The sequence below is a fragment of the Sphaeramia orbicularis genome, chromosome 7, assembly GCF_902148855.1.
Source record: "Sphaeramia orbicularis chromosome 7, fSphaOr1.1, whole genome shotgun sequence".
Lineage (NCBI taxonomy): Eukaryota > Metazoa > Chordata > Actinopteri > Kurtiformes > Apogonidae > Sphaeramia > Sphaeramia orbicularis.
This window is the reverse complement of record NC_043963.1, coordinates 12,767,070-12,783,068: the sequence shown is the minus strand read 5'-3', so window position 1 is coordinate 12,783,068 and position 15,999 is coordinate 12,767,070. Positions and strand designations below refer to the sequence as shown.

The following is a 15,999-nucleotide window of genomic DNA, read 5'->3' as shown; positions in this document are numbered from 1 at the left end:
CCAATACAGGTACAGGTGCAAATGCAGATACTAATACTAACACTTACACAGGTACAAATACCAATATCAGATGCAGATACTAATACGGATACAGGTACAGATACTGATGCTAATACTAATACAGGTACTGATACTGGTACAGGTACTAATACTGATACTAATACTAATACAGGTACTGATACTGATACAGGTACAGATGCTGATACTAATACAGGTACAGGTACAGATACAGATCTACTTTATAAATCCCTTGGGGGTAATTCACTCTTCTCATCAGCTGAATAAAAAGAAAGAAAGAAGAAAACTAAACAAAAACTTATGATCATCAGTCCTTGAATCATCAGACTCAGGTGTTGGGGAGTCTGATGGCAGTGGACAGGAAGGATCATCTATACATCTCAGTCCTGCATCTTAATGAGATTTATGTATTTGTTATGTTATTTTATAATGTAATACATTGTGTATTTTCTCTGCTCTTGTTTGTTGTCCCATGGTGGGATTAATAAAATCATATCATATCTTACCTTATCTTAGTTTTACATTGGCATATTACCTGGTCTTGTTGTCTACTGTACGTATCCTACTCTTGTTCTTTGCATCGTCTACAGGCATTCTGTCTCTTGTGTGTTATCGCGCATAAGTTTGAAGTTATACTTGTGGTTACATGTACTACTTATGATTATAAGTAGTGGGCGTGTTGACAGTCCATGGGTGTGTGCTGCTGCTTTTAACTTTTGTCATCTCTATTCTACCCCCTCTGCCTTTCCCCTCAAAAGGCCCTGTCTTTTACTCATATACCATTGTCAACAGGAATGTGTTAATAATGACTTGCCTGCTTAAATAAATATAGGATTATAAATAAAAATACAAAAAAAAAAACAGATTTCAGAGAGTACTCAGGGGATTCTTTCAGTATTTGCAGCACATGCATTTCTCTAACACTATAAAACCAAGAGAGAGAAACAGATGATTTTAATGAAACCCCTGGGAATATTTTAAAGCTTTGAAGATTACATTCCATTTTTACCCCTCGACCAACTTCTGACCAAAGGGGTACTACAATAGTTTCGTCATCTGTCTGTCTGTCCATTCAATGACATAATGGCATTATCTGAGGAAAGCACTGAGATATCTGCGCCAAATTTATACTGTGGATGCATCTTGGCATGGAGCAGAAGCCGAGTGAAAATAGGTCTTGACCTACTTTTCCAAGGTCAAAAGGCCTTGTGCCACAGGCAGTTATAATATCTGAGTACTTTCAAATATGTATGTAATAAGTTTTACACAAAGACAATCTAATCTAAATTATAGGGCAGTAACTTTCAACAGAATCTGACACTATATTTGCCTGAGGGTGATTAAAAGTGTGCACCACATTATGTTTATTCCATTATACACTGTTGCGACATAGAGTTTAAATAATCTGTTCTCAGACGCATTTCTCTTTTTATTCCCATTTCTACACATCAGTAATCATCTTTGGCCTGTACAGTGATTACATACTGAGTCCCAGTTACACTTTATCCATCAAGAATAAATCCTATTGTCAAAATCATTTCAGTAGAAGAGTTAGAAATGTTTTATTCCAACTTCATGGGTAACAATGTCTTAAGTTGTCATCTGGTGGATGAATTTTGTGTTTTCCTTTATAAAAAGACAAGTCCACCATAAAATGATGCAGAGAAGGAAAATGCAAGAAATTATGTTGTAATGACACCTACACACATACCATGATGAGTACTCAGCTACAACCCTTTTGTAACTGCAAGTATTTGGTTAGTAGCTGTAAATTAATTAAGTTTTTCCCCTCTAAATTATTTACATTAATTTTCTTCAATTGAGTAATTCACTTCAAACCACAGGCTGTATGTTCCATTATATAACTTGTGAATAAAGCCTGTCAGTCTATGGCTTATTTGCATGGAGGGAAGGTTTTCTACCTTGGCTTTAGTTGAGCTCAGACCGCTAATACACACCACAGACAGGCCTCTGGTAACCGGCCAAACCAAACATCAGTATGCACTTTATAGCCCACTAAGTTGTAGTCTGCCCTGATTATTTGTGAGGGAGCATAAGGCTGATGATGTAACTGAGAAGTCATTCAGGTATTTTTTGAAACAGCAAATGAGAATTTTGTTCTAATAAACTAAATGTTATTATTCAACAGCTGGTCATGGGGACTTGCAAAGAGGAAAAGGCACACATATAAATTGCACAAATTTTTTCATGCTGTTATGGACTGATGTGTATTTATTTAGCATGAGCAATGAAACATGGACTAAATTGTGCAGGAAAGAAACAGATGGTGAAAGCAAACAGGAAACAGGCAAGTTACTACCCATTAACCACTGACTGCAGGGGTGGTTATTCAAAGCATGTGTGTTTTACTTAATGAGCCATGGGTCACATTTTAAAGAGGTTAAAGGTCCAGTATGAGCCTATCGTCTCCACTCCACTAAACTAAACTAAACTGCTTTCTTCCAGTTTTTTCTCGTAGTAAAATCACTAGGATATTTGTACCTGAGGCATGTTTTCTCATCTTATGTGTAAAACGTTGATAAAAGTTCTGTGGTGGAGAAAAATGCACAGTGAAAGGAAATGATGATGCTCTGTTAAGTACCTCAAAACATCTTTGTGCTTACTGATTAAAATGACACTTCTGTGACTGGAAGACTTCTAAATATAAGAAGCCTGCATGTCTAGACACTGACTGAAGTACAAATTCCAGAAGCAGTGACCCAGGTTAACTGTCTGTACTTAAACCCTTAAAGATGACCATATTTCTGGAATTTGAAAAACTTTGGGGTAATTCCAACCTTTAGCCCCTGTAGCCCTCAAACATATTCATTACATGTGCAGTGATTGTATCCACAGATAAATTAGTAAATATGTGCATAAATCTAGTCATTGATTAAATTGTCCTGCTGAAAGACAAATCAACCATAATTTCAATAAAACTAAAACAAAAAATATCCCCTGGACAAAAGACTGTGGCATTAATCTACTTAAATGCAGCTTTAGTGCCACCAAGTGGAGGAATGCATGGGATTCCTAGTGAGTCACAAAATAGGAGCCCTTTTTTAGAACATGCATTTTTATGGTGTTTGGACAAAGCAGTTTATAAAGTGAGTAAGTGACAGTTAAACATAGCCTATAATTTCTTAAGGTGGGGTCACTTGGGTTATATGTGAAGTAGAGAGGAGCTTTGGACCTTTAGGCTTCAGACTGATAAAGGATTGTTTTAGTTGTTATGCTGATACTGAATGCTTTAGACCACTAAATTATGGGATCTAACAGTGTCAATGATCCAAATTTATCCTGAAGTTTAGAATGAGCAATTGTATAGGACAAATTTATCTCATAAAGACCTAAACATCCATCATCGACCAGAAGCATCTACTTATCTAAAATGTGTAATACCTGTTGATGCACTGATTCTATCAATACATGTAAATAATTGGTGTAAAATGCAATTTGTCATCTCTTCATGGTGATCAAATATGACCTATTTGGACATTCAGAGGCTCCGTAGTTACCGTGGAAACACCATTATCTTCTACAACACTGATTCACCAGTAAAACCCATGGAGTTGGATCGATGACAGTGGATGGAAATGCTTGGTTTATGTTCAGTTACTGATATATTTTACTAAAAAACTCACTTTTTTTTTTTTTTTTTTTAAATAAGTTTTCTCTGTTTTTGATATAATAATCCTCAACTTTAATCTGGGCTTTATGAACGTGTACATGATTAGTAGATTAAAAATAGGAAAATACCAGATTTATCCTGATAAAATGCAAAATACAGAGGACACTATTATAATTAAATGGCGATAAATCATTTAAGAATTGGTTTAATATGGAGAAAATGTCATTTGGGAACTGACAAAAGTAGCACTGGGTCTTTATGGGTTAAATATTATAATATTTCAGCAAAGAAAAATATATATCCGTTAATGTTTTCAAATAAAGAGATTATAGTGAACGCTAAATCGTTTTATTATTGTATTCATATACAGTGTGTAGTTGTTTTCAAACACTACGGAAAGCGCAGTGGTACAATACTCTTTTCGCCGCTGCTGGAGTGGTTACCATGGTAACAGCTGTTATCAAACACATTAGCGTTAAATGGAGTGCTAATGTGTTGCTAGCAGCAGGATATCGATGAATTGTTATTGTTTTACTTACACACGCTGTACTAATATTATAGTCAAGGACGAAAGTGAGTTTTAAATTGCGCAGTGATGTCAAGAAAGGTATATATATATAAAAAAAACCGTTGTGTTGACGTCCTTTCAAACCGTAGACTTTTCAGTGAGTTAAGTTAGCCTAGCTTAAAGTTGTGCTAATGTGTGCTAACTGCGTTAAGCTAATTGGATGTTTAGAACAGCCACTTATCAATGTCATTTATAAATATACTAGTTTTAACCGTAGTAGCTGTGAAATGTTTGTAAAATTCAACCTATTCAAGAGGAGAATAACTACTATCTATCTATCTATCTATCTATCTATCTATCTATCTATCTATCTATCTATCTATCACTATGCAGGCGTCTGTTAACAAAGGCTTGTATGACTATGACAGAGGTGAGGACAGGATCTTTATCCGTTACAAATGTTGTCAGATCAACACCATACAGGATGTTCTGCGCCAAAGACCAGGCTGGGTGGAAGTCAAAGAGTAAGTTAAGCAGAGCTGTATCATCCAACCAGCATCTCTGTCATATCTCTGCTTTCACCTTGCACCTGTCTGCATTGTTTTATTACCAGTGATGAAGAGTGGGATTTTAACTGGTGTGATGTGGGCTGGCTCAGGGAGAACTTTGATCATTCCTACATGGAGGAGCATGTAAGGATAAACCATTTCCGCAACCATTACGAGGTGAGACATCATAAATCATGTATGCTTCTAAAGAATGAGCATTTGCATTAAATCATAAGTCATGTAGTGTTTCTGTCTTTTATTTTACAGCTGACTCGCAAAAACCTCATGGTGAAAAACCTCAACAGGTATAGGAAAACCATTGAAAGGGAAGTTGGGCACATGGAGGTGTCCAAATGTGACTTTTTCCCCTACACATTTGCCCTTCCCAGCGAGTACCATCTGTTTGTGGAGGAGTTCAAAAGAAGCCCTGGAAGCACCTGGATCATGAAGCCGGTTAGTTAATGTGAACTGTAGTATGTCATAAAGCTGTTATACTTGAACGTAGGCAGCTTTACAAATCCACTCTGAAATTTCATTCACACATATAAATTAAATCATACCTGTTTTTATTTAGGTGGCAAAATCTCAAGGGAAAGGTATTTTCCTGTTCAGGAAATTAAAAGACATTATGGACTGGAAGAAGGTAAGGATGATGCTTTTGGGTAACTTTTCCAACAAATATTCTAAACTGGGCAGTAAAGCTGAAAATTACCAAGACGTCATTGCTGAAAATGCTTATGAAAAACTGAATTTTTTTTGGTTTATACCTTGTTAATGGTAATATTAAAAAAATGCAACATAGGCAAGATACCTTTGCAATGTAATACATGTGACGACTAGTCTCATCATAAGAAGGCAAACAGTGAATAAAACAAATAAAAAAATAATGTCTCCTTATGACTTAAACTTACAAAAAAACAAACAAACTCTGAATTGCAATAACATTAACATTTTTTACTAACCTTCCACCATCCTAAGATTGTTGAATACATGCTATTTTGCTGCATAATCCACATTAACCCATAAAGACCCAAACATTCATCACCGACAAAAAACAACTACTGATCTAAACTATTTAATACCTGTTGATCCAGTAATCCTATCAATACATGTAAATAATTGGTGTAAAAGGCAGTTTGTCATCTTTTTATGGTCATTGGATATGACCCATTTCGACGTTCAGAGGCTCCGTAGTGAGCGTGGAAACACAGTCATTTTCTACAACATTGATTCACCAGTAAAACCCATGGAGTTGGATCAGTGACAGTGGATGGAGACACTTGTTTTATGTTCAGTTAATGATATATTTGATAGAAAACGTCACTTTTTCTGCTGTTTTCTCTGTTTTTGATATAACAGCTGTCAACTTAAATCTGAGCTTTTATGAACATCTACATGATCAGCGAATTAAATATAGGAAAATACCTGATTTATACTGATAAAATACAAAATACAGAGGATATTATTATAAACAAAAAGGTGATAAATGATTGAAGAAAGGTTAGATACAGAGAAAATGTTATTTGGGAACTGACATAAAAGTAGCACTGAGTCTTTATGGGTTAAGAACAAGTCCAAAGTCCAAATGAAACATTGGAATGTCTCTTGTGGCAGGGTAGCAAAGCTGTAAAGTTCTAAAAACATCAATTAGAACCAACACAAAGTACAGAGAAATGATTGATATTATTATTGTAAGAATGCCTAATATTATGATAATGAAGCGTACTTAAATCAAATGTTTTTCGTATAACTTTAACATATTAGTCTTTTTCAGTCAATTACATAATGCAGTTACATGTGACTTACTCCCAAATATTTGTAATACTTGATCATTACATAACTTTAAAATAAAGCCTGTTAGGGTATAGCTTATTTGTATGGAAGAAACACATATAGCTTGGCTTGGGCTGAGATAAGGCTGATAATAAACACCACTGAGAGGCTGCTGGTAAATGGCCAAACCAAACATCAATATGCACTTGACAGCCCATTTAGTTGTAGTCTGTTCTGATTATGTGTGTGAGAGTGTTAAATAAGGTTGATTATTTTACCAATAAGCAAAAAGACGTGCAGGAATCTGAATCAGGGGTTACACTAAGCTCCACTTGAGATGAATGAGATATACAACTGCAACAAGTTTTTGCAGGCTGTTATTAAGCAATGCAAAGGTATGTACATGATAAATTAAGTGGTAACTAGAAAAGCACTTGGAGACACCAGACAGGGACCCCCCCCCCAGATCACCACCAAAATTAGTCATTTATTCCTTCTGCCAGTATCAACATTTCCTGAAAATTTCATCAAAATCCATCCATAACATTGAGTTATCTTGCTAACAAACAAACAAACAAACAAACAGACAAACCCAGATGAAAACATAACCTCCGCTGTTCCTTAGCAGAGGTAAAAAATAAATAAATAAATAATTGAAGGGCAGTGAGACATACACAAGTTAATTTGTGGAGGAATGTAATGAATGGTGTAATAAAACTGACACAAGGAGACAGGAGAGACATTCTTAGAAAAGACCTGAGAAGTGCGTTGTAGTGAATTAAATATTATTGTAATTTGTCAGTTGGAAATGCGATTACCTTATCATCACAACATAATTTAGAATGAAATGGACAATATCCACAGATGTCACATCAACAAATTCAGTTGGATAATACTTCTGTTAAATAGAATGGAACCCACTCAGAGGACCAGAAGGAAGGAGCCCCTGTGGAAAGCTATGTGGCACAGCGCTATATAGAGAACCCCTACCTAATAAATGGTAATTAAATGAAATAAAGAAACTGTTGTCTGTTAAAGAGAATAACCACATTCATAATGCACCAAAACTGTACTTTACAGGTTAAACGATTACAAATAATCAAGTATTTTTTGTATTTTTTTGTCCATACAGGCAGAAAATTTGATCTGAGGGTGTACGTGTTGGTCACATCAGTATGTATTTAATGCAAAATCAGTGTGTGTTCCATCACTGTATTATGCTAATAGTTACCTACACGAGGAAATTTCTGTGTTTTTGTGTTTCAGTATGTTCCCTTAAAGGCCTGGCTGTATCGTGATGGTTTTGCACGGTTTTCAAACACTCGATTCTCCCTCAACAGTATCGATGACAAATGTATCCTTTCACTGTTCGCCTGAAGTTTCCCCAGTTCTTCTCCAGTTCTGGTTCCACTCGTCCTCTTCACATGTTGAACCTTTGTCTGATGAAATATTGAAGCTTATTTTAAATAGCTCAGTTTGACCCAATTTCTGAGGCAGTTCCTAATTGTGTCGCTTTCATCTACATCCCAGTGGAAAGCATGATTACGCCTGTAAAGCTCTTCAGTTCTCTTTAATGTCACAATTCAGATATGCACCTCACCAATGTGGCTGTGCAGAAAACTGCCCCTGACTACGACCCTGAAAAGGTGTGTCATGTAATATGTCAGATACATAATGAGATAGATAAAATGTTACACTGGTGGTCATGACCTATAAACTGTGCGAAAATGCCACAAACCTGCTGAACATCACTTAAAATTAGTCAGTTGTATTTGCTACAGTGTTTTCACAGTTTTTTTTTTTTTTGTTTGTTTGTTTCCACAATACCCATAAAGACTCAGTGATACTTTTGAGGCAGTTCCTAAATAAATTTCTCTATTTCTACCTTTCTTAACTAATTTATCACCAGTTTTGTTGATAATAGTATACTCTGTGTTTTGCATTTTTTGGTGTAAATCATATATTTTCCTATATTTAATTCACAGATCATGTAGATGTTCATAAAAACTCAGAGTAAATTCAAAGTTATGTATCTATTTAGGAGACTGTTTTACAAATACATTTTGCACGTACATATTTACATATTTATACGTTTTTTATATTTATGGTGTTTTATATAATTATTTTATTGTGGCCAAAATGCATCGTAATTTTGTTCTGCAGTACATCTCTAATGTAATGTCTGAATGACAATAAAGAAATCTGAAAGTTTATTCTATCAAAACAGAGAAAAATGAGCAAAACGTGACTTTTTAAGTCAAATATGGCATTAACTGAACAAAAACCCAATGTGTCTATTCACTGTCATTGATCCAGCTGCATGGGTTTTACTGGAGAATCTATTTTGTAGAAGATGACGGTGTTTCCACGGTAACTACGGAGCCTCTGAACGTCCAAATGGGTCATATCTGATGACAATGAAAAGATGACAAACTGCATTTTACACCAATTATTTACATGTATTGATAGGATTAGTGGATCAACAGGTATTACACAGTTTAGACCATTAGATGGTTTGTGTCGCTGGTGACTGTTTGGATCTTTATGGGTTAAAAAAAAAAAAACAACAATCAAAATACAAGATATTGTGCAGGTCAGATAAAAATTACTGATAAGTGAAAAACAGATAAAGACTGAAGTGCTTTTTCTATATGTATGGATGTCAAAGTGAGGTTTATGTTCATACATATGTTACGTTTGCCCCAAAGCTAAATCCAACAGAACACGGACTGGAGTCGCTAGTTGGGAAACAAACAAACAAACTGTGCAAAAACCAAGAAAAAGGGGCTATCAAAGTAGAGCCCTCTTAAAGGAGTTCTAAAAGATGACTGAGAATGAAATTCACAACAATAGGAAAAAATGAAAAGGTGGGTCTTAAACAATGGTGTGGAAATGAGAGTCACTGGTCAGGACAGGGGGAGTACAAAAGGGATGAAAGTGGCCATCAAAAAACTAAGCAGGGATCCAATTTGAGTAAACCAACAGGGGGATGTTGAGTTCACAGCCAACTGAGCTCCAGCTCCTTTTAAAGTCTACCTGACTAATTACAGCCAGGTGAGGGAACCACAGCAGCTGAACCCCATAATCCCAAACGACCTGTGGCCAAGATTTGAACCCAGAGGGGAAAAAAAAAAAGAAACCCTTTAGGGGTAATCTGTGCCCGTAACACATATATGAGTATGTTTACACACATTTGAATGTACCTCAGAAAAACCACTGGTCACTTTAATTTTTCTTTAGTTCAATAATACTGCTTTCCATGTATGTAAAAGAGTAATTTTTGACGCTAATTTTCTACTTTTAACTACGATAAGTTACTATAACCTCCTGTATGGTTGATGAAAATTTGGTGTTCATTCAATGTTTAAGGTTTAAGTTTATTCAGTTTTCTTCCATAATACAGAAAATAAAATCAATGAGGTTGATTTTTAGACAGTCGACTGTGAATTCTGTTCGGACTGAACAGGCTTAGGCAGAAGCTAAATGCTTACATATGCCTCACCTACATTCAAATTCAAATCAGTTTTAGGTTACCAATCAATACATCAAAAATCATTCTTGCTTGTATCCCTTGAAAATATCTTTACACACCAATGTTTTGAAAACTATTAATGAATTACGCATCTTTAAATGTATATTTGTGTCATTCCATAACTTAACAATAACAGAAATACATCTTTTTATACATTTACCTACATATACCTACACATATACATACCCACACATTACTTATGTAAAGATGCTGCTGTTGATGACATTTTTCTTCAACATCGTCTGTATTTCCTTTATTCTCTACTTCTTGGTGCTTTCTAAATAGGGGTGTAAGTGGCAGATGCAGCAGCTCCGAAGGTACCTGACCGCTAAACATGGCAGAGAGAAGGTAGAAACCCTGTTTGAAGAGATGGACAACATCTTTGTCCGCAGTCTACAGAGCGTGCAGAAAGTCATAATAAATGACAAACACAGCTTTGAGCTGTATGGGTACGACATTCTTCTGGACCAGAACCTCAAACCGTAAGAGTTCATTTAAATTATAGTTCATTTCACTCACATTGTGTTTTTTTTGTGTTCTTTGTGCTGTTGAGATCCTGCCTTTTATATAAAACCAGCCTTCATTGTCTCTCAGTTTTTGTAGTAGCGTGTACATGACTGGATAAGCCCAGAATTGTCCATCTTGGGTTGAATAAAGTTGTCAAACACACATCACAATACAAGCATGTAGGCCCTGCACAGACAGGTACACAAGGCTGAACTTTCCAATAGTTTCCACACTTGTTTATCTGGTGTGGTGGAAAAATCTGTCAATAGAGAAAACAACAGTCAAGGCTGGTCTTACGTGTGAGTTTATTCAGCCCTTGTAAAGAGGACGCCTCTCAAACAAAAGCACAAAGCTAAAGTGTAGGAGGAGAAGGGATGAGGAGGAACACAGGCAGTGAGTTTTTATACACACAAGATATGGCATGACAGATGTGATTCTTACAGAAATGAAGGCATAGTTAAAGTCAGCTGACAAGTGGTCAAAACATCATGGAGCCATCATAAGATAGACAGGAGACACTCAGGGTCTCTCTTCTATGAAAAGGGGGAGAACCACAAGATGTAAGATGGGGGGGCCTCTGGTTATGTGCATTAAGCATGAGACAAAACACTCCATGTTCTTCTAATGTACGATGGTCCAAGGATGTGTCAGCATGATCACTTAGAGAAAGAAGAGGTTTAAATTACGAGGCACACAAGGTCCTTAGACCCTCCTCCTCAGCAAGGAAAAACTCCAAAAACACAGTGGGAAAAGAGAAACCTCAGGGAGAACCACAGTGAAGGAGAGATCCACTCCCATGGACGGACAGGCTATAGCTGCACCAGGACTCTTGTAATTTTGCCTCTACACCAGTTACCAAAACAAAGCTGTAAATCTCCTAGAGTTATGCACCAGAAAAAAAACCTTCTTAATTCCAAGCATCATCACATCATTTCAGTAAACCTGACAGCTTATACAATTATCCTCGAAATAATAACCTGCGCACAAATGGCAGCAGTCACAAATATTGTAACATTCACTCCCTAGCTTGTGCAAAGTCTTCTTTGAGCTGTTTCACAGAAGCTGGCTTCACGCCAGCAGCTCAAAAGGCTAAGTAAATGTTTGTGGAATGTCATCACTCTCCATCTCGTTGCAGGTGGTTAATTGAGGTGAATGCTTCTCCCTCACACACTCCAAGCTGTCAAGAGGATTATGAGATGAAATGCCGACTGCTGGAAGACACTTTAAATGTTGTGGATATGGAGGGAAGGTAAAGCCTGTTAAGAAAACCTATTATATAACAGTATAAGGCAAAAGGACTGAAAGGTTTTGTAGGTTTCTATTAATCACACACAGTGTTTTGTTGATACTCAGTGATTCATTATAAAATAGGGCTGTTTGATTTGCAAACCATTGGGTGATAAGAAAATATGTATATGACTTCATTCTCTTGATAACGAGATATGTATATATATATATATATATATATATATACATACATACATATCTATAAGGCTCTTTGTGTTCTTCCACATGAAAAGGAAGCAGGCAATTTTAATTGTTTGGTTTTTGATTCGGTTTGTTTGTTCGTTAACACTTTAGCAGAAGTGGTTTAGAATTCAACCAACAGCAAAACTGTTGGTTGAATTCATACCAAGTTTGGTTTATAGGTTACCAGTGACCTAGAATAGATTTCATTACATTTTGGGAAAGGTAGGTGAAAGTTCAAATTTTTTTATGAATTTTTAAATCTTTTTTTTCCTGTTTACTTTTAATGGGCGAAATTTAACATGTCTATAAAAACATCAATTTTTTAAAAATTTACTTCAAACTTCATACATATATACAGGCAATTGATATGCTGATATCAGCACACGCATAGACATGATGACATCAGCTGGATCGATGCCAAAATAAGCTACAATATGTGCGAGGGGCGGGGTTTGTTGTGTCTGGAACCAATTGTTTTAATTGAATTTAATTCACAAATTTTTTCTGTAATCGTGTAAAATTATATTTATTTTCAACCCCTGTGATATTTAACATACAGGTAAAATAGCACCTGATTGAAATGTAAACAGACAATAAACTTAGGCAAGGTGAGTTTATTTCAGTAAGAAATTTCACACACAACAGGTAATTCAATGTGCCTTACATAAACAAAAGGAACACGAAGAGGAAAAAGGAAACTGCTTGAACAATGAAAGATCAAAATGTTAAATAATAGAATTTGACAGGAAGATTCATTGTGAATGTGCTGCAGCTGTTTAATGGTCTCCTTTGGAAGACTGTTACATTCATCAACTGCTGAAGCTGAAGGTGTGGATGAACTTCTCATGTTTTTTTTTTTTTTTTTTTTGGGGGGGGGGGGGCAAACATGTCACAAAATCACATAACTGTATTTTTAAGTTGGTAGAAAGCTGTTTGGGTGACAGCTTTGATATGGCTGGTGAAGGTCACATCTGAGTATGAACACACCAAGAACTTGACCCTTGGTTTTTAGAGCCTGAGACGAAAGACATTTGCTGATGATAACCAATGTCATCTTTGTTTTTTGTTTTTTTTTTTCAATTGTTTTACCAAAAAAAAAGAAATAAACAAAACAAAAACTAGCTTGAGTCCCTAGCATGAGTTTTGGTGATGTCGCAGCTGCTTAAACTGATGAATTATCTGCATTTGGTCTCATCAGGCTGAACGGCTGGGAGAAGAGGGTGGGCGGTTATGACCTCATGTGGAATGACGGCCCTGTCTTTAAAGAAGACCTCAACCTGGAAACATTTGGCAGCACTTGTTTCACTGTGAACACACACTTAGGTAAGATACCCTCAACCACTGCTGCAAACATTTACATGCCTCAGTAGCTACAAATCCAGTTACACATTGACCCTTAAAGACCTAGAAATATTTTCATGGTGACTTCCAAATAAACGTTTCTTTACATCTAATTTTCTCTAATTAGTTTATCACTATTTATTATTTATGCTCTGCATTTTTCGGTGAAAATCAAGTATTTTCTCCATAGTTAATTTAATGATTAGGTTGTTATTAATAAAAGCTCAGAGTAATTTCAAAGGTTATTTTATTGAAACAGAGAAAACTGAAGAAAAAGTGTCATTTTCAACAAAACAAGCATCTTCAACCACTGTCATTTATCAAACTATATGGGTTTTACTGGTGAATCAATGCTGTAGAAGATGATGGCGTTTCCATGTTCACTATGGAGCCTCTGAACATCCAAATGGGTCATATCTGATGACCATGAAAAGGTGACAAACTGTATTTTACCTGAATTATTAAAATATATTGATGCAATTAGTGGTTCCAAATTATGACCCTTAAAGACCTAGAAATATTTTTATGGTGACTTCCAAATAAATTTTTCTCTACATCTAACTTACCCCAATAGATTTATCACTATTTATCATTCATACTCTGCATTTTTCAGTGAAAATCCAGTATTTTCTCCATAGTTAATTTAATTATTAGGTTGTGATTAATAAAAGTTCAGAGTAAATTCAAAGGTTATTTTATTGAAACAGAGAAAACTGAAGAAAAAATGACATTTTCAACAAAACAAGCATCTTCAACCACTGTCATTTATCAAACATTTATCACCTTTACTAGTGAATCAATGCTGTAGAAGATGATGGAGTTTCCATGTTCACTACAGAGCCTCTGAACCAATGGGTCATATCTGATGACCATGAAAAGATGACAACCTGCATTTTACCTGAATTATTAAAATACAGGGTGTTCCATAAGTCTCCATACATAGGAAAAACAAACGTTTCTTGACATAAACCATTTTTATTTATATAATATGCTCTATATGACTGCCATTTTGTCGGGAACACATTTCAATGTGTGTCTGCTGAAGAACTATAAAGAAGAAATATAAAGCAATACATGTTAGAACCATATATGTATGGAATGTATTATGTCTCCTATGTATGCAGACTCATGGGACACCCTGTATATTGATGCGATTAGTGGTTCCAAAATTATTAAACATTTTAGATCAGTAGATGCTTTTGGTCACCGGTGGCTGTTCTGGTCAGAAAGGGTTAATGGATGAATATGAACATGTACAGATCTGGAAAAAAATGCAACCAGTGGCTTCACTAATTTTATTTTTAAATAAAATCTTCATTGTAGAAACTACTGGCATTTCATCCAGATTCCTTTTCAAAATACTTTCATTTGCAGCTTTTATTTTACAATTGGCAAAAAACAAAAGAAGAATAGAATAGAAATAGAATAAATACAGTGTTTTCAGACCCGCTACTACAAAGCTCATTAATTTTAATTTTGAATCATTTTAAATTAATGGGAAAAGGACAAATGTGGGTGTAGATGTTTTTTTCTAATTGATTGAATTGGGTTCGGCTTTGAGATGCATTTAAGGAACATTGTTGTTATACTATTAATACTTTTTTTTTTTAATGGTTTTAAATGGTTCAGTTTTACGTGTTTTTACTACTGACTTTCGTTGTTTTTATGTATATTAGTGTGGATGTACAGCTGTGATATCCACTTTGTATAACTTCTGCTGCTGCTGTTTTGGGCAGGACACTCTTGAAAAAGAGATTTTTAATCTCAATGAGCTTTTTTCCTGGTTAAATAAAGGTTATAATAAAGTAATAATAGAAAAAATTTTAAACAACACAAAACTAATGCAATCAGTGTTTGAGGGAATATTGGGTGATTATCAGTCATAGCTGTCATTTGTCTTGGAGAGTTTTCCTCCTCATCTTTCAGTTTGTTGGCTGCTTTGTGTCTCTCCTGGAGCAAATATGTAAGCAGCTTGGCTTTATTTGATGCTGTTTAACCATCCATCTTCTTTTATAATGGGGTTCAAATCTGGCAGTTTGAAGCCATTTAATTTTTTCCAGAGCTGCATAGACTCATTCCCATGTAATGTTTGGATATTTCAATGTACCTGTTATCACGGAGTACTGACAACCTACACTTTGTTGCAGGCTGTGTGAATGACAGGGAGAAACATCTTCGCAGGCAGCGTCTTCTGAGACCATTTCCAGGCCAGAAGACAACATAACACAGACATAAATCTTGTGTCCTGTCTTGGTAACGCTTGGCAGAAAACACTACTTCATCATGATGGCATCTGTAGACTGAAGACAGATCTGTCAGGACGTGAATCACCTAGACTGAAAAATAAATATGCAAAAAGGCAGTTTGTAAGGATATTATGAAACTTGTCCAATTGCAGCATTTGGATCCAACGACCACTTTAACCCATAAAGACCCAGTGTGACTTTTGTGGTATTTCCTAAATGATTTTTTTTCAGTCTATTTAACCTTTCTTAAGTGATTTATCACCATTTACTGTAATATTATCCTCTGTATTTTGTGAATTGTCAGTTAAAATGAAGTGTTTCTTACATTTAATTTACTGACCATGGAAAATGTTCATAAAAGCTCCGATTAAAGTTGAAGTTTATTGCATCGGAAACAGAGAAAACTGAAGAAAAATTGACTTTTT

General features: G+C 35.5%; 1 protein-coding gene across 1 annotated transcript; it reads left to right on the top strand.

Moving 5' to 3' along the window:
• Positions 1-4,216: 4,216 nt before the first annotated feature.
• On the top strand, positions 4,217-15,781 carry ttll9 (tubulin tyrosine ligase-like family, member 9). The gene is made up of 13 exons (XM_030139357.1): positions 4,217-4,256; positions 4,551-4,681; positions 4,771-4,882; positions 4,973-5,158; positions 5,280-5,348; positions 7,388-7,478; positions 7,611-7,651; positions 7,745-7,832; positions 8,066-8,124; positions 10,296-10,492; positions 11,653-11,766; positions 13,186-13,310; positions 15,476-15,781. Exons 1-13 carry the CDS (start codon positions 4,245-4,247, stop codon positions 15,550-15,552), a joined length of 1,302 nt encoding a protein of 433 aa, XP_029995217.1. The 5' UTR covers positions 4,217-4,244; the 3' UTR covers positions 15,553-15,781.
• The last annotated feature ends 218 nt before the right edge of the window (positions 15,782-15,999 follow it).